We start from the raw sequence: 22,486 nt of genomic DNA on the forward strand, positions 1-22,486 counted from the left end.
ATGAAGCACGGCTGTAGCAGTCAAGTGATATGCTTCTTGCGATTTTTGTCCTCTTATTGCCCCTATTAAGGGCTTATTGCTGCGCTTGTTCAGTTCAGTGATCCAGTTAACTGAACAAGCGCAACAGACGCTTAATATGGACAATAAGCGGGAAACACCGCAACAAACGACCTAGAAAAATCTTAAACGACTTTGGACAAAAAGAAGCCAAAAGTCGCTTATAATAAGGGATCTAGCTAGATCACGTGATAAGGTCGTGATCACGTGAGCAACAGTGACACGTTGTCGTATACCCCTATCATGTGACTCTGGGTCTCGTGCTCCCTCTTCCGGCTACGAGTGGAGTTGCTTTGCTTGCCGGGTTTCGAAAGTTCCCTGGCGCCCTTCAGACTCGCATTAATTCTGGAAAGAGTTGGCGAACATGTCGAGCAACAGCCTGACAGCTTATAATGAACAGATTGGATGCGGGGAGTCCGCCGAGGTGGGCCAGGAAGCCATCAGTGGCAGTACATCAGGGGGACTTTTCAGCTCCGACGTTAAGAAGTAAGCGTGTTGGTGTGTGCGCGGTAGTGGAGGGTGGGTCGGATGGGGTTATAGGGGCACAAGGGAGTATCTTCAACCTGTACAACATGTGGTCGTTAAGAAACTTCAGTGCTGTTAGAGAGCAGACACCCGGGAAGCACACGCTGCAAACGAAGGGCTTGAGTTGCTGTCATACCAGGAACACATTGTGCATGGACTCCAGCAACGTACATTTGCCACACCCACAACTAGCCCCCCCCTTCGATCAGGCAGGGTAACGTCATTGAGCTAATCGGGGTGTTCAGCCCTCCCCTCCCCTCCCCACCCCACTCCCATCTATACGAGCTGCGAGGCAGGGCTTCAGTGCTGAGACTTCAACAGTTCAAAGGACCAGGAACATAGGCCTGGGCACATTTTGTTTCTTCGATGCAAACCTACTATCTGCTCGACTCGGATTATCAAGCACTGCCCTTTTCCGTGTCACAGCCCCCCTGAGAGAGGCAGGCTGCGTCCCTGGCTCTGCAGCCAGTGCCATAATGACCTCGACAACACGTTTATTTTGTCATCAGCAGCATATGGCCTTTCTTATGCAGGATGGTGAATTTCCAACAGAAACACCAGTCCCCTTGCAAATCTGTGACAGTTAAAGCGAGCAACACAATAAAGCACCCTTTGAAATTTATGTGCATAACCAAAATGTCTAATAGCTTGATATGCTAAAAAGTAAAGTTTGATTTTCATGCCTTTAGTTGAATGTTCTTAAAACCATACATAACATGCTGGAGGATTGTGACGAATCTCCAAACCTAAGTGTGATTATTTACACTACTTTGTTTATTGTGTGTCTTAAAGCGTGGAAAATAAAGCGGGTATATAGATATTTTGCATCTTTAAGTTTTGCATTCAGGATGTGGAAAATAAAGGTACACTGATATTATTTTGGCTCAACATACTGCTATAAGATTTACATGTTGTCATGATGCTTTACTATGCAATTTGTGTGTTTTGCCAGTAAACTCTAGATGACAGTATTATTGTAGGCATTGACACTTGGAACTTAAATATTTGTTCCAAGTAAAGCGTGGAAGAAGGTGGCCGTGCCTAAATTGCAGAGTGGGTTATGGTCCCTGCTTCGCTGTTTTTCTTAAGTGTGTGATCCTGGGCAAATAATGTAATCGCACACTCACTTCAACTGCAAACATTGGAGGGCTTAGAAGTGATTATCTTTACACCCTTACAATAGGACAGCTTTAGTAAGTGTGGGGACAAATTGGTGTACCCTGGTGCTCCTCTGCTAGCGGCTCCATTACTGTCACATAGAATTGCGTTATTGCTGCACTTGCCCTCCCCCAGTCTTGTGCCACTGACAGGTAGACATAGTCTCACCAGCCAGTGGGTTCACCAGAGATTCTAGTATAGCGGACCAGCATTACAGGTTCTCCTCTATTGCTCCCTGCCACTGAATTTGCTTGTGCCGTCCAGAGTACTGTCCCACACTCTGCTATGTGCTGTTATGCTATGCTATTGTCTTTCCTTGCACATCATCTGCCATTTTCACACTTTCTAGGAGCTTCAGGATCTGCAAGACACATGGTAGGGGGCTAATACAGTAGCAGGGGGATCAGGCCAAGATTGCTTTTTTACAACATTGATGTGTGCATATCTTAAAAATATATGGCTTTGTACAGTGAACATTTTAGATATTTTGCCAGATGTGTGGAGCAGTGGGTATGTGCTTTTCAGTAGCTAAGGTACTTGTTTGTGTGAATGACAAAAAACTGAAGCGTTTTGCTTCTTGTTTTTGCCACGGACTCCAGAGAGAGCTAAAGACCAATGGAGGGATGGACCAAAGATCCAACTCGCAAGGGAGCAAAGGACCAGACGAGTGTACAGCCGAGCACCCAAGGACGAGAGGGGCAACTGACCAGAGAGTTTCACTTTTATCTTAATTTTACTTCATTCTATTTGTAATTTTGGCTGTAAGCCGAATTGAACTGGAGTACAATTAGGAGGGAGATGACTTATGAGGAGAGAGCAACAGCTTGAGTGTGTTTTGTTATTTACCAGCCCACTGACTGCCCATTGCCATGCTAATTTCTATGCCCAATCCCTCCAACTATCTGCCCCACCCAAAACACATCCTCATGGCATCTCTTTGCGCTAGCTTTATCAAATAATAACACCAACTAGTAGCCTTCCAAGGTTATTTCTAAGTAGTCTGCTTAGAGTTAACGGCTTGATTACAGTTGTAAATGGCATCTGGTGTAATAGAAAATCCTCAACCAAGTGTGCCTTCAATCACTTGATTTAGATCTGTTCCATGCACTGGACTCCTTTGAAAAACAAGCAATCACAAAGCCAACAGTTTTGGGTTGTGGTGTTAGGCATTTTCCAGTTAATGCCTTCATATGCCTAGGTAATCACTCAATAATTCAGCCGCTGCCATCTTATCGCAACGTAATATCATTATATCAGATCCCATCCCATACTTGCACAAAAGCCCAAACTGTTGGTTTTACCAGTGCTGGTTTATTATTCCAGGTCTAGTCTAGCCACAAAGCAACAAGAGACATTGTTGATGGCAAACTAAAGGTCGAACCCCATCTGGCACAGTCCTACCCTCGCCCATCTCCCACCATCCCACTTCCTCCTTTTCGGATGCAGAATCCCACTAGTTCCTTTTTTCCACTTCCACCACTGTTCTGAATACAGCACTTTTAACACAAATAAACAACTTTCTTGGCACAAGAACTTGTCTTCTCACTTTCAAACTGTTTTTATTCGAAAAATGTATAGTTTTGCAATCTAATGTAAGCTTTGTATGGAATTTAAAGGCATTGTGACGTGCATCACGAGTGATGGTGCTGACAGGCGGGTGGGTACAGGTCAGAAGCACCCGAGTCTTGAGTGATGATCATCTTCAATGGGTTTGGGGATATATTATGAAATGCAGAGAACCCCAGGTCTGATCCCTTGGAGTGTTTTGTGGAAACCTTAGTTATGTAAAGCATTTCATTGTTAGCACCTGCATACATTTTTAGGCAGTTGAAATCATGATGTGGGGTTAGTACTTTCATTCCCGGAGAGTGTTTGGAAGGGTAGTTTGGACAGGAGACAGCTCCTTCTCACAGCAGTCCTTAAGTGGGTGTTTCACCCTCAAATGAGAGACTTAACTGCTTGTAACATTGAAGCTGCACTAGAATAGTCTCATTGCAATGAGTAAAGATGACCCTACGCAAGTAAGGTTGCCACTCCCCCACTGTCTCTGAAGTTAGTGCCTCTCTCAACATTTGAAGGGTTAGCGCCTGCCTACATTTTAGTCTAAGTGCACCCCTGGATGTACGCAGTTGGATTTTGTTAGGCAGAGAGGTGACGAAGCCTTTCCTGAAACTGGCGGTGGTAAGGTTTTACTGTGTTTGTGCAGAAAAACATACTTAACCCTTTAAGTGCCACCGACGAGCCGGTTCGTCGGTGGCAGGCGCTCCAGGTTGCCACCGACGAGCTGGCTCGTCGGTTTAGGCACTCTGTTTTGCTCGATCCCTGCAAAGGGGATCGAGCAAAACTGTAAAAACAGCCCCCCCCTCACTGCCAGGGGGCTGGATTACCTTCAGTTTCACTTCGGCGTGCGTAACGCATGTCGGTCGGCGTGAAACTGAAAGTAAATTACCCGCAGCAGCCATTTTCGGCTGCTGCGGGGAAGAAAGAGAGGAAGAGGCTGTGTCCTTAATTGCTGTGATAATTGGGTTGCATTTTCAATGTAGATTTGGAAAATTGCAAGTTAGTACATAATGTAATGTTCGATGCATCAGGAGCTCCAGGTTTTGCTCTACCAGTCAGAAAGCCTATTGTTGTGATGTGGCAATGCACCAACGTCTTTATCTGAATCAACAGATATATTTTTAAAAAGGGGGAAAAAAGGCCTACCGACTCTATGGTGTAACGGATAAAGAAGTTAGAATGGAAAGTTGACCAGTTTCTAGAAGATCATAAGTGTAATTGTTTAATAAAACAAACAAGTGAGGCTTCACTACCACCTTCCTGGAGTTGTCACTTACTCCTCGGTACAGCATTGGTGGATACTAGCATCCCATTGCCCCTGCAAAAGAGAGCAACCTAGACACCATATGAAGCGTTGTCTAGAGTCTCGACTGTTACCACAGCTCTCAAACCAACGACATGCCCCTCCCGCCCAATGGACACTAATGCAGCCAATCCTCAGAAGTAACAAGAGTGCCAAAAAGGGTTTGAACGATGTGCCCCTTTCCAATTCGTAGTGCTCCTCAAAAACAGTCTGGATAAATACTGACAAATGCCAAGCTACTGCCTCAAATTATGAAGAATTGATCAATGATTTAATAACTTTTCTAGGAAATCTAATATCCCCAAGTAATGACGCTGTCATCGTTTACAGACAATTGGCACCCGGCACTAGGATGCTGGCCAATCTGCGTCATGGATCGCTGGGTTGAAACCACTGGTATAAGCATGGACAGTTTATTGCTGCTCTGGCATCTGTTTTTAGGTCGTCTGTCCCTTCCTTCCCTGTCAGCTAGCCTACCTGACCCCTCGGTACCGCCCGAACCCTCTACATCCACCTCCCCCAACTTCCAGGCCCAACCTCCTTGGGACTGCATTATCTCCTTCAGTCTTCCCTGAAGAGTCCCATGGAAAGTGAGAAGGGACTCTCGTAAGACCCTCTCGCTTGTCCATGGTGGCCATCTTTCAGTTGGCTACTCTTCTTCATTTTTCTTAAATGGCTGCTGTACCGCACATGCCACCAATATACACTTGCCCCCCCCAAAAAAATGTCAACTTCTCTACACTCTCCACTAAGAAGGTAGGGGACATTATCACTAAATCAAGATGCAAGGGAGACATTTTTTAAATTTTTTATTGTATATGGTTATTAGAACCTTTTACAAAACAGTTTTTAGAGATATGATTGCACACAATAAAAGAAATTATACATTTCGATAGTCTACAGTTAGCAATCAAAATTACTCTTAGAACAATTAAAATAAAAAAGAATCACAACGGAGACATTTACCCTGCCCTGATCATCAAAGAGGCAGTTCAGGAACTAGCTCCATGTATCACCTCCCTTATCGAAGCTTCATTTGATAAAAGAATAATCCCATACAATTTAAAAGATGCTTGGGTCCTCCCCTTACTCTTAATACCGACACTAGACCCCAATATTCCTAGTAATTATTGGGCGATCACTACGGTCCCTTTTCTATTGAACTTTTTGGATAGAGCAGCCTACTTTGAGATTCAGGAGTATCTAGAAACCTATAATCTCCTGAGTCTCAAGCATTCAGGTTTCAGACCAAGACCCGGTACGAAAACGGCCTTGATTGACATTAAAACTCAAATAGAAGACCTAAAAGACCAGGGTAAACTTGTCCTCCTCCTTCTGGACTTGTCGGCGGCTTTCGACTTAGTAAATCAGTCCTATGTAATCATTTAACCTCAGCAGCTCACTTTTCCAATAAAGCTACCACTTGGATCCAGTCGTTCCTAGACAATAGATCAATGAGGGTCTTCTCACCGTCTGCTTCTGCCGAGCCTCCACCAGTTACGTGCGGAGTCCCCCAAGGTTCATGTGTATCTCCCACACTATATAATGTGTTTACGAAGCCTCTCTTTGATGACCTTGACTATCTGGGTTTCACTTTCACTAACTATGCAGATCATACTCGTCCCCATCAATGGAGACTATAAAGTGGATTCTAAAATACTTAATGACATCTACTCTGTCATACAGGCCTGGAGGGCTAAGCATGGACTCTGTCTTAATGACGATAAGACAGAGTTACTCCTCCTAGGATCCCAGTGTTAACTCGACAGCCTAGATGCTGGGGGAAAATAAAATGACGGCGCCTCTGCCTCGGTCAGTGGTGGCAGCCAATTCAAGGCAAACCACCCAGACGGAGCCGAGGAAAGTCACGCGATGTGTTTATGCTAATACATGTGTATCCGTCCGCTCAAAAAGAGGCCCTACAGGCCAGAAGCCTACCGGGGGATGTCCCGGTGGGGCAGTCCAGCCCTGTGTTCACGGGTTTGTTTCTTTTGCTTTTTTTTGTATCTGCCCAGGATGCACGCGGTAGGTGTCTGTACGTCCAAGATGATGTCTGCATCCGCAACCTTCGCGGCGATCTGTGACCAGAAGGTCTGTATGATCTGGCATCCCCAGAACATGTTGGTCATCTCCATGCGGGGTTTGTTGCATTTAGGGCATTACATTGTTCTCGCTCCTCTGAATTTGGAAATGGCATTCGGGTGTGAGGTACCCTCTGTTGATAATATAAAACTGTATGAGCTGCAGTCGGGCTGTATATGACATTGTGTAGTTTGCGTAGGTTTTCTGTGATGGTTCGCCCAGGTACATACCCAGTCTGGTCTTGGTGGATTAGTGTAACGCTCACCTGGTATCCACAGGGACGTCACTCAGCCTGTTCTGACCTCTTACGACCTCAAACCCTTCCCTGGAGTCTACTCGACTGGAGACTGGGCCTGAAACACAGGATTGGTAGAGTTTAACTCCCTATTGTCTCCGTGTGCTTGAACCCCTTTTTCCCCGGGGTCCAACCCTTCCCTTTGATCCACAGCTCACCTTGTTTTCTTGGAAAGTGTGCTCTCCCTCCTGCTTTCAGCGCAGGGGCGCGTTGATTGATGCAGGCTCGTTGCTGCCTAGTTACTTCACTGGCAAGCGTCCGACAGGTAAGTATAATGAGTCTTTTGAACAGTTCTTTAACTTCGTTCCTTTCCTTCCTTAGATGATGGCCGGCGTCCGGGGATGGCGACGTGCTGCTGAGTTGAGTAGCGCTGAAGGTGAGTGAGAGCTCGATGCGCCCTTTCGTATTGAACTGAGTTCTTTTTCTGTGTCTTTTAGGTGCCGCGACATGTTCAGCGTGGATGCCGGTTATGAAGAAGAAATGTGGTGAGTAAGCGCGTTATGCAGCGCCTCTAGATGTTTCCACGCTAACCTGGAGTGTCTTTTCCCTCTTGCAGATGGATGAGAAGTTCCGGAGACAGAGTTTCCCCAGAGCGGCTGGGATTCAGGTAAGCGTTTGAAGCTCGTACAGTCTTTAAAAATAAGCGAAGATTTGCTGAATGCTTACTAATGCCTTTTTTCTGTTCTTTTCCCTTTTCCTTCGGAATAGGATAGGAATGACACCACCGAAGATACCCGCAGAACAGAAGGAGTGATGAATGATGATAATGATGATGATGGGCAGAAGCGCCGCAAGGTAAGGCTGTTCCTAACAGTGTTCTTGTTCTTGCAGGAGCTGAGCACAGAAGAAAGATGCAGGCCTACTGGAGAACGATCGGAACATGATGAGTGTCATGCTGCAGGTGCTGAAAACACAAAGCATGTTTCTCAGCTTGGTCATGGCTTAAATAGTCTCTGGGTATCCCAGGTGTCTCTGGGCTGAACCACACCCAAAAGACTAGACTGCACATGCAGTTCTGGGAACCGAAATATGTGGGGGCATCCATCTTGTCCCCATCAATGCACTACAAGTCCAATCCCCAATGTTATCCTATGGGAGTGAGCAAGTCTGGTGCCACAAGCGCCAAGTCTGACTCCAAGTGGGTCTTTGGAGGGATGGAGAGGCCCTTGAGGGCCATGTAGGGGATTGTTGCCTGGCTCCAGCCTGACATCTTGGAGGGCTGGGGACATGAGGGGCAGGAATCATGACAATTGGCAGTGGGACTGCTTTACGCAGCCTTCTCGCTAATAGCGCTGTCAAAATCTTGTTGTCAGCGTTGAGCATAGATGGGGGCCTGTACGAGCCATATTCTCCACTGTCCTTGCCCGGTTTAGGTAAAGGGATAATTACGGCTTCCCTCATGGTGTCTGGGAGGGTGCCTATTTCATAAGCTTCATTGAACACTTGGGCCAGGAGTGGGGCCAGCGTTTCCTCGAACATTTTGTAGAACTCCCCAGGAAGTCCGTCTGTTCCTGGGGCCTTGCCGGATGGCAGGGTTCTAATGGTGGCCATGACTTCCTCAGGGCTAATGGGCTCATCCAAGGCCTCAGCTAATTGCGCATCTAGTTTGGGTAGCTTGATGATGTCTAAGACATCCTCTATTTCAGTGTCTGTGGGCGAAGGGGGTTCGGTGGACAGGGCCTGGTAAAACCCGGTGAACGCTAGGTTGATTCCAACCTGGGTGTATGCCAATGTGCTGTCCGGGTTGCGGACTTGGCAAATGGGCGTCCTAGGGGCTTCCCTCTTGTAAATCCAAGCCAGGAGCTTCCCTGCTTGTCCCCAAGGGCATGGCTGCGTTCAATGTGCTTTGTGTAGCTGAGTTTCCCTAGTTTTTCCCAATGCCCCAGACAGGCTTGTTTGAGCTCCATTATTCTTCGGAGGTCGGTGGGATCGGCGGGGAACTTAGCTTCTAGTGCTTTTAGCTCTTCCTCGTTGCGTGCCATTAAGGTGAGTATGGACACCTGGGCTCCTCCAGTAGCTGCGATTATCTCCCCTCTCATTATCTCCCCCCTCATGACCACCTTATATGCCTCCCATGCCGTACTAATGTGTTGCACACTATTCATATTTAGTTGCCAGTAGTCTAGTGTGCTTTTTTTAAAATATGTTCAGCGAAGGCCTCGTCTAGCAGGGCTTCAGTTCTGAGCCTCCAGGTGGGCGCTGGGGGTCTGGGTGCGAACACTGTCCAGGTGGTCGCCAGTGGGGAGTGGTTTGACAACACTCTGGCAAGGTATTGTGTGTCGTCAAAAATGGCCAGTTGTTCCTCACTTACGTGAATGTAATCTATTCTAGTGTGTACAGCGTGTGGGGCAGAGTAGTAGGAGTACTCTCGTTTCTCTGGGTGATGTTCTCTCCACAGGTCTCTAAGCACGTATTGTGTTATTGCGTTTAGTATTTTGGCGGGTGGGGTTGGGCGGGCGTGTTTGTCTGTTCTGTCTATGAGGGTATTCAAGGTGCAGTTGTGGTCTTCCCCACCCCCCCCCCTAACCAGACAGAGTTTTTTTCCCTCAATGTTGCCATGCACTAGGGCCATTCTGCCTTCGTCGTCTGTTTTTGAGTGGATCAATTTTATGGGGCTGGAAGGAGCTATCCAGATCAGGACTCCTCTTGCGTAAGTGGAATATGTGGATCCTATCAGTGTTCCCCCTCCAAATTATGAAAAGTGCAGCTAGCTTTTGTGCATTCACGTGAGTTTCCTGCAGGAGGGCGATTCGGATCTTACTGCGCTTTATGAATGCATGGATTCGGCGCTGCTTGACGTACCTATTAATTCCCCTGACATTCCATGTCAAGATCCTGATTTTGTCCACCATAGGTTTTGCGTGGTTGCTCTTATGTGGGTGGCGCTCCTGGTGCTTCCCTGTTTGATTCCAGCGGTTTCCGGTGCTCTTGGTTTAATTAAGGAAAGTTCCCAACTTTGAATACAAACTCCCTGGTTCCCTCCCCCCTCAAACTTTAAACTTCCCTGTAACATAACCAGTCCAGCGGGGTTTCCCCCGTTCTGACTACCCCGTTTCCGCTCCGTTTGACCTCTTGGTGCCCTACGCGTGGGCTTTGATATACCCTAATTCCTTCTGGGGCAGAAGACGTTGCTTCGGCCGCTGTCGTGTAGATGGCGGTCCTTGTTCAGTGTAGCTCCTGTTAGGATCTATCTTGCTGTTCCGGGATGCATGTTGAATTGTCATTTTGGTTCTTTCCCAAGTGTGCGTGATCGTTTTGATTTTTGAGTAGCCTCTCAGTTTGCTGGTTGCCGTGGCTTGCGATCTCTCGCCTCGAGGTCTGGGAGTTGCATCCTGTCCATACATTCTGTGGCTTCCTCAGGGGTATCAAAGAGATGTGCCTTATTGTTATGCAGCACTTTCAGTCTTGCTGGCTATAGGATCATATAGCGCAGGCCTGCTTTCTTCAATCTTGCTTTTGTGTGGATGAATTGGGCTCTTCTCATTTGGACCTGAAAGGTGTAGTCAGGGTATATGGCTATCTTTGTTGCGTCCCTTTGTATACAGCCGCCCGACCTCGAAGGCTAAGATTGTCTCTCTATCCCCATAGTTGAGCACCTTTGCAATTACTGGCCTAGGTGGCGTTCCAGGGGGCGGCTTTTTGGTGAGGGAGAGGTGCGCTCTTTCAATGGTGAAACCTTGCGTTAATTTCCCAGCTCCGATCTCCTGCAGTAGGAGGTTTTCTATATAGTTCGTGGGGTCGTTTCCTTCAGTTACCTCCGGCAGGCCAATAATTCTGTTATTCCGTCGTGCCCGCCCCTCTGCCTTGCCAGCCCTGTCTTAAAGGTTTTTTTACCTTTTGTGCTAGTACATCAACGTCCTTCAGGAGCTGGGTTTTGGTTACAGTGTTCTCTCTGACCTGGGGTCTCAAGTGCCTCGGTTCTGCCCACTATGGAGCGGACATCTTGTCTTAATAAGTTCAAATCGATTGCCACAGCATTTATTTTGCTTTCCATAGTCATTTGGAGAGTTTTAATGGCTTCTAACAGCTGCGAGTTAGCAGGTTCAGCCGGCGCCTCAGAAGGTCCGGCCCGGGTTGTCGTGGGGTCAGTGGGGCTGGTGTCTGGTCCGGCCGCTCCTCCGGCTGTGTATGTGTCCATTGTGGTCTGCATCTGCTTGCCTTTCGCAGGCATTACCATCCGGACTGGGGGCCCGTCGGTTCTCAGGGCAGTGTACGTGGCAGAGAGGATGGGTGGGCTGGCCAGAGCTGCCCCACGGCCGCGCACGCAGCTTATGTTGCTGTCTGCTGTATCAGTGGTGACTGGGATGTTGTGTTGCCCTAGGCCATTCCCCGGGCGCCGGCGGTGTAGGCGCCAAAGCAAGTTCAGTGGCCTGTATGGGGGCTTGCTGGTAGGTGTAAGGGGGGGGAACCAAGGGGGACACTCGTTGATGTCCGGTCTGTGCAGGTTGTACTCTGCTGCTACTGAGTGCCCGGCCCCCCAGCTAGTCTGGTGGCGTCTCTTGCGTGCAGTCTGTCAGTTGCTTATGCCAGAGGCGGTGGAGCGTGGCCAGCAGCCGGGGTCTGTGGTGCGCGATTCCGGGCCTCAATCCGGGGCCCGGCTATGCTTTATACTAGCTAGGCCAGGGTGGGGTTCCTGCGGGGTTTGGTGGACGTGTCCTACCTCGCTTGGCCCCCTCCGCCCGCCGGCTCCTCACCCTATGCCACTTGAGTACTTCTGAGTGGCGCTGTGTCCTGGCTCTCACGTGTGGTCCTGCCCGGTCCTCTGAGCGCTGCTTCGTATGTGTCGCTGGTGGGGCTCCACTCCCCGCAGTAGCGCATCGCAGCTGGTAGTGCTGGCCGCGCCTGCAGGGCTCGCCAGCGCTCCCGGCCGGGCCCCCCAGGGTCAGCATTCTTATGGAGGATCAGAGGGAGACGAGTTGCCCAGTCCTCTGGCGTCTTCGGGCTCCGGTCCTGCGACCGCTGGGTTCCGGCTTGGTGCTCTTCCCCCGCTCTCCGATCCCTTCTACAGATCGCCCCAAAGCACGCTGAGTCAGCGGGCTGTTGCTGTCGCGGCCCGCAGGGTCTGGGCTCTTACTGCTCTGCGGCGTCAGCTTTTCGGGCTGCCAGTGCCATTTTCCGCCATGGGCCGTCTACTCTCTCCTCGGTGCCCTGCCTCGGGGGAAGGGCCCCAGCGGTCTGAAACCTCGGCTGACACTGCGTGTCGTGTTCTGCTGCGGCAGTGGAGGCTTTCAGCTGCCAATTCGCACGGGAAATGCAGGGATTCAGCAGGATTCTATATGCATCGTACGGAGCACACTAAAAGGTGTCTTGCTTACATGGCAGTTAGCCACGCCCCCAGCCCTGAGATACTTAACTAAGAATTTCTCTCGTAATACTTTGGACCGTCCAGCTAGATCTGCCCAAACACAAGTTACAGAAGGCAGGTGGTAGAAGCTTTCCTCTACTAGCCGCTAAAGTGTGTAACACCCTACCCACTCCGCTAATAACTGAAACATCCTATCATACATTCAGAAGTAACGTAAAAAAATGGCTCAAGCGACTTAGATTTCTCCCTCCCGCCCCCGCCTCAACTGTTTGCATCTACTTAACCATTATGCCAACACTATAACACATTGTAAATGCGTAGCCTGTATGTAAATATGTAACTTTTGTAAATTTCACAATTTTATTTAACTGTGTATCCTAGTCCTATGTAAGAAATGCGCCCAGATGCCTCGGGGCTTGGTGCGATCTACAAATAAACAAAATACAAAAACAAAGAGGACACCATTCTCTGAGCTTCGTCAAAGTGTAAATACTGGTAAAGTACCCTGCAAAAAAAAGGCCTTGAAAAAGGATACAACCAAGTTCCAACGTCTCCTCTCCGAAAGAATAACATTTAATGCTTTTATTTTGCTTTGAAACACATTTTGTATAGGCGCATTATAAAAACCCTATGAATAAAATATATTTTCTTTTTAATCCCCTCCAAGCAATAGTTTTACTGTAGTAAATCGCCCATCTCCATGTTTACATGGTTCTCATTTGACTCTTAAGATCGCTCTCCTTTTCTATCACCGCTTATTGCGTTTCCTTGCGATGATTTTTTTTGTTTTACGTTATGCATGTTTGTTCGGCTTTGAAGCCCATTTTGGAGGAAGTGTTTAACGAAACGAAAAATGACCACTTACAACATACACACACAATTCAAATGACTGCAATGTTTGATATAGTCACACGATGGCAGTGCAGCTACATTAAGAGAAGCAGGCCAGCTAAGGATGAACTGGGTAAGCGCCCTCTTTAAACGTATGAGAAGTTTTTCAATTCAGGCCGAGTGCTGAGTATTGGATTTGAGGAAATGCAGGCGTGCTAATTTTCAGCAGCCACGCATACAATTGTGTTTTTTTTTTTTTTTTAACCTAGTTCGTAGCCGAAGACTAGTGTCGACGTCTCTCAAATTCTGGTAACGTCTTTCTGCCCGATCCCTCTGTCGTCTGTCTCTTTCTGTTGTCGTGATTGTACACAATTATGTGAGGTGGTGGCTTATTAAAGCTGAAATGTAAAACCCAATAGTTACATTAAGCGGAAAATTACTTATTATACCATGATGTTTGTATCGGAAATGTTAATAAAGTGTCTGTGGAAAAACAATTGTCCGGACCCAATGGCCTTCTCTACTTAACACCGCCCCCACCACCTTTTATCCTTTGTGTGATCAATTACTTTAAAGTCTTCTTTTGACGATTTGATCATATTTGATATCACCTATGTGTGTGTAGAAGTGCAAACGCAGTGATTGAATATGCCAAATCCAGCTATTTGACCCTAAATTTAGACAAATACAAATTAATGCGTTTTGGCAATGTCAAGAGCGATAAGGAATGTATTGTAACAACTGGAGGAATTTTGCATCGTATTTCGAATTATTATTTGGGATGCGAGGGCCGCCGCATCCAAGATTCCTTGGGACCAAAAAAAAGTCATGCTAAGGCGTTTGCAATAATTTTATTAAGAACTTAGTTAACTTTAGTGCAGGCTTTAGCGTAATTGTCATAGTAACCTTGTATCGCAAAAAACTAGTAACCATTATTGCATATAAACTTGAATGCTCCTTTGTCCCACATGAGGAATGGGCCAATCGGCTAGAAGGATGCATATGGCGTCGGATCCTTGGTCTCTCGAAACAACACCTATACAGGCTGTAAGGTTTGAGTTGGACCTAACTTCCTTGTCAGTGATTATTGGTGTAAATAGAGGAAAGTTACTGAGACGTTGCAAGGTGTGGGGCTTGGTGGAGGGTGGGGGGGGTTATAGCCCTGAGTCTTTTGGTTGTAGCCACAGTTAGAAGCTCGTGGGCTACAACCAAAAGGCTAGCTAACCCCAAGTCCAGACAGTCCCAAAATTAGCCTAGCCCCAGATTTTTTCCAGACCTAGCAACACCCCTGGAAAGCTATTTATAAAAATAAAAATGTTTGCCGAGTCATCATCAGTATTGAACATGTTTAGAGAGGAAATGCTTAAGGGTACGAGTAGATGGATCCCTATCTGAGTTTAGAGCTATGAATGAGGATTTTATTTCGAAATTGACGTGGTATCCTGACTGGTCCGATGGTCTGGGTTCCTTGTTAGGTTCATTCATAAAGAAATCCCTGCAATGGGACTGGTGATGCTGCCACGACCATATAGGGGGTCTGCCCTCCCTAAGCACGTACTCGATAATTCTTTCCTTATTGTAAACCCAAAAGTGTGTGTATATGTGTAATATATATATATAATTTCTGAGGCTTGTGGAATCTGCTTAGATCACATGCTGTGCATAGGCCAACATCTAGTGGAAGCTGCAGAGTATTAGTTTGTTTTTTGAAACTCGAAAATGGGCGTCGACACAGGGCGTGCCAGTAATACTATCCCTAGTATGATGTCCACTGTACCCATGATCCCTCACGCGTGTAGGACCCTCAGATTGTGTTTTTCCGCCATACTGGTCGGAAGCATTTCGCGGAGTTCCCTGGCCTTGGCCATACTTTTGCAAAATATCGTTATATTTTCCCCATTTTTCACCCCAACGTCGAGTCACCGAACTTCCACACTTGATGCTGGCCCGTAGAAGAAATCGACCATCGAGAGCTGCATGACGGATTTGGGCCTCGGAAGGCCTCTGGCCTCGGCCCGGGCCTCGGAAGGCCTCTGGCCTCGGCCCTGCAAGTAGGGAGAGTGGGGGGTGAACATACTCTACACTCTTTTGGTATATAGGTACATTCTTATATATTCCTACACTTATCCGCCCGCTGCCACAAGGTGCGTATGGAGGGTACCCCTTTCCAATTCTTCCCCAAGTGCTACCGCAAGTACCCTTGGGTTGACAGACAATTTCTGCTTGCCGAGGGACCACCCCGAGGCGAACTGCAGAGCGTGTAGTAGGTTTAAACCGAAAACACATAAGGACCGTTTGATCAAGCGTTGGGCCCACCACGCCAGCCGTCAGGTGGCCATGGCAGCGACGCCGTGCTTTCAGACGGCGAGGGCAACATGGCGTCAAGAGACAGCCGAGCGCAAGTCCCCGACCTCGGAAGGTCGTCCGGCAGGGCGGCTATGGGGAAGACCCCCGGTGACACTAGCGCTACCCACAGCACTTCCACAAAGCACATGAAGTCCAACCGAGACTCGACGCACACGTCGAGTTCTCGGAAAGAGGCACATAGAGAACGGTCCGAATCGGTGTCCCCTGGGCGTTCTCGATCTAGATCGCCGCATGACTCCAGGCAATCATCCACTGTTGCCAAGAGTGCCTCGCTCCCCAAGCTAACGGAAGTTCGATCGTCGGAAGACAAAGCCGACTTCCATCCCCAGACCGCACTCCAGGAGTCGGCGCCCGCAGACAGCGTAACGGCAGCTCCCGAGTCCCTACCTCCACGTTCTAAACATAGGGACACTACCCCCGAACCTCGACGCCAGGCGTCAGAAGGCTCCGAAGGGGCGAAAAGGCAGGGAAAACACTCTTCCACCCACGGGGAGGGGGGGAAAACAACAAAGGAAGCAGTCTCAGCCTCCTTACACACCTCTAAAACATTCCACTCCACATAAACGGACAGACAAGACCCAGTTTTCTGCTATCCCAAAGACCCCTGCTAAAACCAGTAAGTCTAGTCAGGATAAGGCGGAGAAAGTCCCAGAAAGGGTCATTCCCAGTTCTAGAGAATGGTCTAGTGATGACATAGACAGGGTTATGTCAAGGATGTCGTCATTGGCAGATTTTTACGCAAAAAACCCTGAACACTTTCGCTCCTATACTCCCGACGGGTCAGCACCCTCAGGCTCTAAGGATCCAATACCTCCAAGTAAGAAGTCCCGGTTTGAAGCCCCAACACTATCTTCGGACCCCTTCTATATACAGCCCTACTCTCAATATCAAGGGGGATACATCCTTTTGTGAGGATCCAGATTTGGGCATGTTGGAAGAGCAAACTGGTACGGGCTACTATGGGGATGATGAGGACCAAGAAGAGGAAGACCCTGAAACCTACAGAGTAGATACCCCGGTAGACAAGGAACCCCCGGTTACCGACTGCCCTGTCGACAATCGACCTCTCCTGAATAAAGTTCTGTCCCGAGCGGCCAACACTTCCACATTGACACCCAGGGTGCTCAGGAAGAGAGGGACTTTGCCGAGGAGTTAGTAGGAGAAAGGAGAGACCTGTTGCGCAGGCCATTCCTATCCTTAAGTCTATTCAGAGAAGAATAGACCCTTCACTTGTAAATCCCAACCTCACCAGGGCAGTGAACCCAAGGATTGAGAAACTTTTCAGGGCAGCCCAATCAGACCCACTATACATAAGGGGGCATCTGAAGCAGGACTCCCTGATAGTTACAAACACCCGTAAGAGGGCGGGAACACCCTTGTCATCGTCCGAAGCTCCTCCCGACAAGGAGAGCAAGAAACTATATGGGTTGGGCAGGAAGGTAGCCTCCACTTCCACCTACCAGGCAAGGATTGCCAACTCCACCACCCTGTTGGCCAGTTACAACTGCCACCAGTGGGAAGAAGTCGCGGCACTCATAGACTCCGCCCCAGAACCCTTAAAGAGGCAATTGGCATGAGTTTCCGCGGAGGGAAGAGCCGTGTCCGGTTGCATTTTAAAAGCAACCTTTGATGCCGCGGATAATGCCGGCAGATTGATAGCAGAAGGGACTGTTATCAAGAGACACGCTTGGTTACGGCAGTCTGGATTCAAGGCTGAAACCCAAGCATCATTGTTAGATAAACCGGTGGAGCCGGATCTGTTGTTTCGTAAGGTGGTCAAGGACGCGCTGAAAAATGCCATGGATGAGTAGGAGACACTCAAATCCCTAGGCCAACTAATCAATAAACCCCCTAATCAGAGAGGGAATGGCAATTTTCGTCGCCCACGCAGACAAAATTCCCAGAGAGGGTCTAACTATTCCCAGGGGCAGGGTACACAATGGAACAATAACAGCCAGCAGTCTAGCCAGGGTTATGGCAGGGGTAATAAAAGAGGACGTGGTAAAGGTAGAGGCAGCCCCAGTAGAGGCGGTGGCATGCCTCCACCAAAACGGTGACGCTCCGTTCAGGGTCCCTTCTCACGCAACCCCAGTAGGGGGGCGCATTTCCAACTTCACCCAAGCTTGGGAAGGGATCACATCAGACAGATGGGTGCTGTCCACAGTATTCGCAGGGTACTAGAGCATCCCCGAAACCATCCTCCACGACAAAAAATCCATTCTTTGGAACACCAGAAGATCCTCCTCGAGGAGATTGTCAGTCTGCTAGCAAAGGACGCGATAGAACTCGTCCCGGGATACCAGGTAAACAAGGGTATTTATTCAACTTACTTCCTTGTGCCAAAAAAAGATTTGACAATGCGCCCAGTATTGGACTTAAGGCTTGCAAACAAGTATGTGAAGCCCCAAAAATGAACGATGCCTATTTTCATATTTCCGTGTTCCCAGCGCACAGAAAGTACTTGCGCTTTAAGGTGGACAGTCGACACTACCAGTTCAAGGTACTGCCCTTCGGTATAGCTTCGGCTCCAAGGGTATTCACCAAGGTACTGGCGGTGGCAGCAGCACACCTATGCAGGGAGGCAATCCCGGTGTACCCTTACCTGGACGACTGGCTCACCATGGGGGAGACCACAGTAATTTGCAGAACAAACATTCAAAGGACGATCAACCTCCTCTTCGAATTGGGTTTCTCAATAAACGAGAAGAAGTCGTCTGGTGCCAAGCACCGCCAAACAGTTCCTAGGAGCTATCCTAGACATTCAAGAGGGGTTGACCTTTCCATCCGAGGAAAGAATTCGGAATATACTGCTGCAAATTCCGCATTATCAGGCCGGTCGCCAGATAACGGTACGCAAAGCAATGCGTTTGCTGGGCATGATGGCGTCATGTATTTACCTGGTCCCCCATGCGCGCCTGCGCATGCGTCCCATGCAGGAATGGTTGGCCAAACAGTGGTCTCAGGCAAGTGGTCAGTTGGACGATCTAGTGGTTGTTTCGCCAACACTTGTACAAAGCCTTCACTGGTGGACAAGAGAAAATCTGTCCAAGGGGAAACCCTTTTACGATCCCGAGATACAGGCGGTAGTCAGAACCGATGAATGCCTGACAGGGTGGGAAGCTCACTATCTCCACCACACAGCTCAGGGTCTCTGGTCTCACTCAGTGGCCAGGAATCATATCAACCTACTAGAGCTTCTGGCGGTATTCAGAGCGCTTCAAGCGTTCCAGCCTTACCTGCAGAATATGTCAGTGCAGATCCGGACAGATAGCACTACAGCCATGTTTTACCTGAACAAGCAAGGGGGACTTGTTCGCCAAATCTGTCCAAGCTTGCCCAGAAAATTTGGATATGGGCACTCAGACGGAACATCTTCTGTCATCTCAACATGTTCCAGGCGATCACAATTCTCTGGCGGATGCTTTGAGCAGAGACTCCCTTCCAGAGGAACACAAATGGTGTCTACACAGAGAAATCGTAGAAGAGATCTTCTCTCAGTGGGGTTCCCCTACTATAGACCTATTCGCCACAAGCGAAAACAGACAATGCCCAGGATTTGCATCCAGGTTCCCCCAACCAGACTCCCAGGGGAACGCCCTGTGGATGAACTGGTCAGGGATGTTTGCGTACGGTTTTCCACCAACTCCCCTCATCAGGAAGGTGGTCAACAAGATGAACAGAGAATCGATGACGCTCGTCCTAGTTGCTCCCATGTGGGCCAGACAACCGTGGTTCCCACACCTACGCAGACTAGAAGTGTGCAAACCCATCAGACTCCCAGGCTGGTACAACCTACTGTCCCAGCACCAAGGGCACAAGATGCATCCTCAACCCAACTCATTGAACCTGGCAGCATGGCTCCTGAGGTCATAAAGTTTGGACATCTCAATTTACCACAGAGATGTATGGACATCCTAAAAGAATCTAGGAAGCCAAACACGAGGCATTGCTACTTTGACAAATGGAAAAGATTTGTTATCTGGTGCCAAAATAAGCAAATCAACCCGGTTGATTGCACTCCTTCAACTATTGTCACATACATGCTCCACCTGCTGGATGCAGGACTGGTTTTTAACTCACTAAAGGTACACCTGGCAGCTCTGTCAGCATACACCACCTCCCATAACAAGGTGTTGTGGTGGAAAGTACCAGTAGTTAAAGCCTTCATGGAAGGAGCAAAGAGACTTCACCCTCCTATTTCAAACCCACCACCAGGATGGGACCTTAATGTGGTGCTATCTAAGCTCATGGGCCCCCCCTTTCGAGCCCATGCATAAAAGCAGTCTCAAACACCTGACTTATAAAACAGCGTTCTTAGTAGCTATTACATCTATAAGAAGGGTCAGTGAAATTCATGCTCTGTCAGTGCAAGATCCTTTCTTTACAGTTCATAAGATAAACTGGTTTTACGCACACACCCTAGGTTCTCACCTAAGTTTATTTCTAAATTCCACGTGAACCAGTCCATCGAGCTTCCGGCTTTCTTCCAAGACCCACAGAGCTCGGCTGAGGTGAACTACAGACCCTAGATGTGCCTAGGGCGGTCCTCTACTATGTAAACAAGACCAGACCGCTAAGGAAAACAGACCAATTGTTTGTCTCCGTAGCTACAGGCAGAGAGTGGGGATCGCGGCCATCTCTAAGTGGATTATTAACTGTATCTAGCTGTGTTACTCCCTTTCTGAAAAAACTCTGCCTTTCACGCCAAGAGCCCATTGTACAAGAGGCATTGGGGCCACTCTGGCTTTCATTGCAAATTTACCCCTGGACACCATTTGCAAAGCAGCTACTTTGAGCGCTATTCACACTTTTACTCAGCACTACTGCATTGAGACGCATTCCAAGACAGATACCCAAGTGGGACAAGCGGTTCTAAGACATTTATTTGCTCATGACCCTTCTCACATCTCGCCTCCTTCTTCAGGTACTGCTCGCTAATCTATGCACAGCATGTGATCTAAGCAGATTCCACAAGCCTCAGAAGGGATACATTACTCACCGTAATCGTATTTCTGATGCTTGTATCTGCTTAGCTTCACATGCGACCCACCCTTCCTCCCCTCTGAGAGAAGGCGCATGGATGCTTGTAGTCTTACCTTTCTTTCTATCTGCTTGGATTATCTGTACTCGCACTTCTCCTCATGCTATCTCATGTCAGAAAAAATACAATCTGAGGGTCCTACACACGTGAGGGATCATGGGTACAGTGGACGTCACACTAGGGATAGTATTACTGGCACGCCCTGTGTCGACACCCATTTTCGAGTTTCGAAAAACAAACTGTAATACTCTGCAGCTTCCACTAGATGTCGGCCTATGCACAGCATGTGAATCTAAGCAGATACAAGCATCAGAAATAGATTACGGTGAGTAATGTATCGTATATATTTTGCATCTGCAAACGAGGAGGGAGGAGGGAGGAGGAGGATAGTGAGAGGAGTGGTGGTCTGTTGGCAGCTTCAACTCTGTATACGCCGGGTGCTGAGCTTTTGGTGCGAGTATCGGGCGATGTCAGTCCTCGTGTGTTGTTGATGCGGTTTATGTGTTGTAGCGGTGTGGTGAACTGCATTCGGATAAGTGAGATAAGTATGTGGAAAGTTTAGAGCTTTTTTTTTTTTTTTTTTTTTGGTTAGTGGGGTAAACGCTTTGCAGCCAATCCAGCCAAGCCTGGGCCTCGGGGTTCCTGCCTGGTGCGGAAAACGGCTAGGCTTGAGAAACAAGCACAATGGGGGGCAGGCCCAGACCCAACTGAGCATAGCAACATATTTTGCTGGATTTCAGAGACAATTGAATAATTCAGTGCAGTCCCAAGACACAGATCGAATCGAGTCCCGCAAGGCGAGAGAGAGGCCCACACCTGATACAGATTTGTTTTTTGCGCGACACATTCCCTGTTGTGTTCTGATGAGCTAAGTCTACTGTAGTATTTTAGTGAGCTACGTAAAGTGAGGTTGGTGTGTCTATTCTGCCCTTGAGGGCGGGAGTAGGGGGTCTCCTCTTACCCCTTGCCCTATCATCTAGGTGAGAATGTCTGCTTGAACTTTCCGAGTTGGACGTGCTGTGATGCTGTGGGTGAGTCGGCTGAGTGGTTTCGTCTTGGTCTGACTATGCGTTCGTTTGTAGTGTCCTCCTCTTGGGACTGTCTCTCGAGATGTCTTATGGACTGACATGGGGTGCATTCTGATCGAGTTTGGTTGTTTTGTGGGGGCCAAGGTCGGTCTCTTTGTTCATCGTCGAAAAGCGGCGTGGGTGGTCTTCTAGTTATGCAGTGAAGAGTCAGGATTTGAGCAGTTTCCTGAATGCTAGGTGGTTTCTTGTGTTCCGTATGTTCTTTGGTAGGTCATTCCAAGTTTTCAGGGCATGGTGAGAGAACGAGGATCCTCCAAGTTTTCTTTTGTTATAGGGTTTCGGTTCTAGGCGTACGTCGTTGCTTGATCTGAGCATTCTTGTCGGCTGGTGTAGGTGTAGTTTGTCTCTCAGGAATTCTGCGCCTTGGTTGTGTATAGCTCTGTGCGTGATGCACATGGATTTGAATTTTATTTGCTGTTTTATTGGTAGCCAGTGCAGTATTTTTAGCGCAAGCTTGATGTGTTCTCGCCTCGGTAGTTTGAAAAGGAGTCTGGCTGCCGCATTTTGTATGCGTTGAAGTTTTTTTTAGAAGTCTTTCAGGCATGCCCAGGTGTAGGCTGTTGGCATTATCTTCGCTGGACATGACCAGAGCGATGATGGTAAGAGTTTTGTTGGTAAATGACGGGAACGGTAGGATCCTTTTTGCTGCTCGTAGGAGAAAGAAGCATTTCCTTTTTTTATTTTTGATTTCAAATAAATAAATGCAAGATAATAATACAAGTTAAACATATACATTAATATCTACAAATCCTATCATGCAAATATGAAACATCAAACAAGTCCCCTAAATAAAAAAAACATACATTATCTAGATTTCATTAAAAAATAACAAAGAAATACTCATTAGAGAAATGTAACTCATTGTAGAAATACA

The 22,486-nt window shown here is 48.0% G+C and overlaps 1 protein-coding gene across 1 annotated transcript in view; it reads left to right on the top strand.

Moving 5' to 3' along the window:
• Positions 1-313: 313 nt before the first annotated feature.
• Positions 314-22,486, top strand: part of AP3B1 (adaptor related protein complex 3 subunit beta 1) — a 2,743,269-nt gene continuing 2,721,096 nt past the window's right edge. Inside the window, exon 1 of the mRNA XM_069627424.1 lies at positions 314-543. Within this exon, the coding sequence (XP_069483525.1) occupies positions 422-543 (122 nt within the window). The 5' untranslated portion in view covers positions 314-421. The remainder of the gene's footprint in view (positions 544-22,486) is intronic.

Source organism: Ambystoma mexicanum, chromosome 6p, assembly GCF_040938575.1.
Source record: "Ambystoma mexicanum isolate Mex_15411 chromosome 6p, UKY_AmexF1_1, whole genome shotgun sequence".
In the NCBI taxonomy this organism is placed as follows: Eukaryota; Metazoa; Chordata; class Amphibia; order Caudata; family Ambystomatidae; genus Ambystoma; species Ambystoma mexicanum.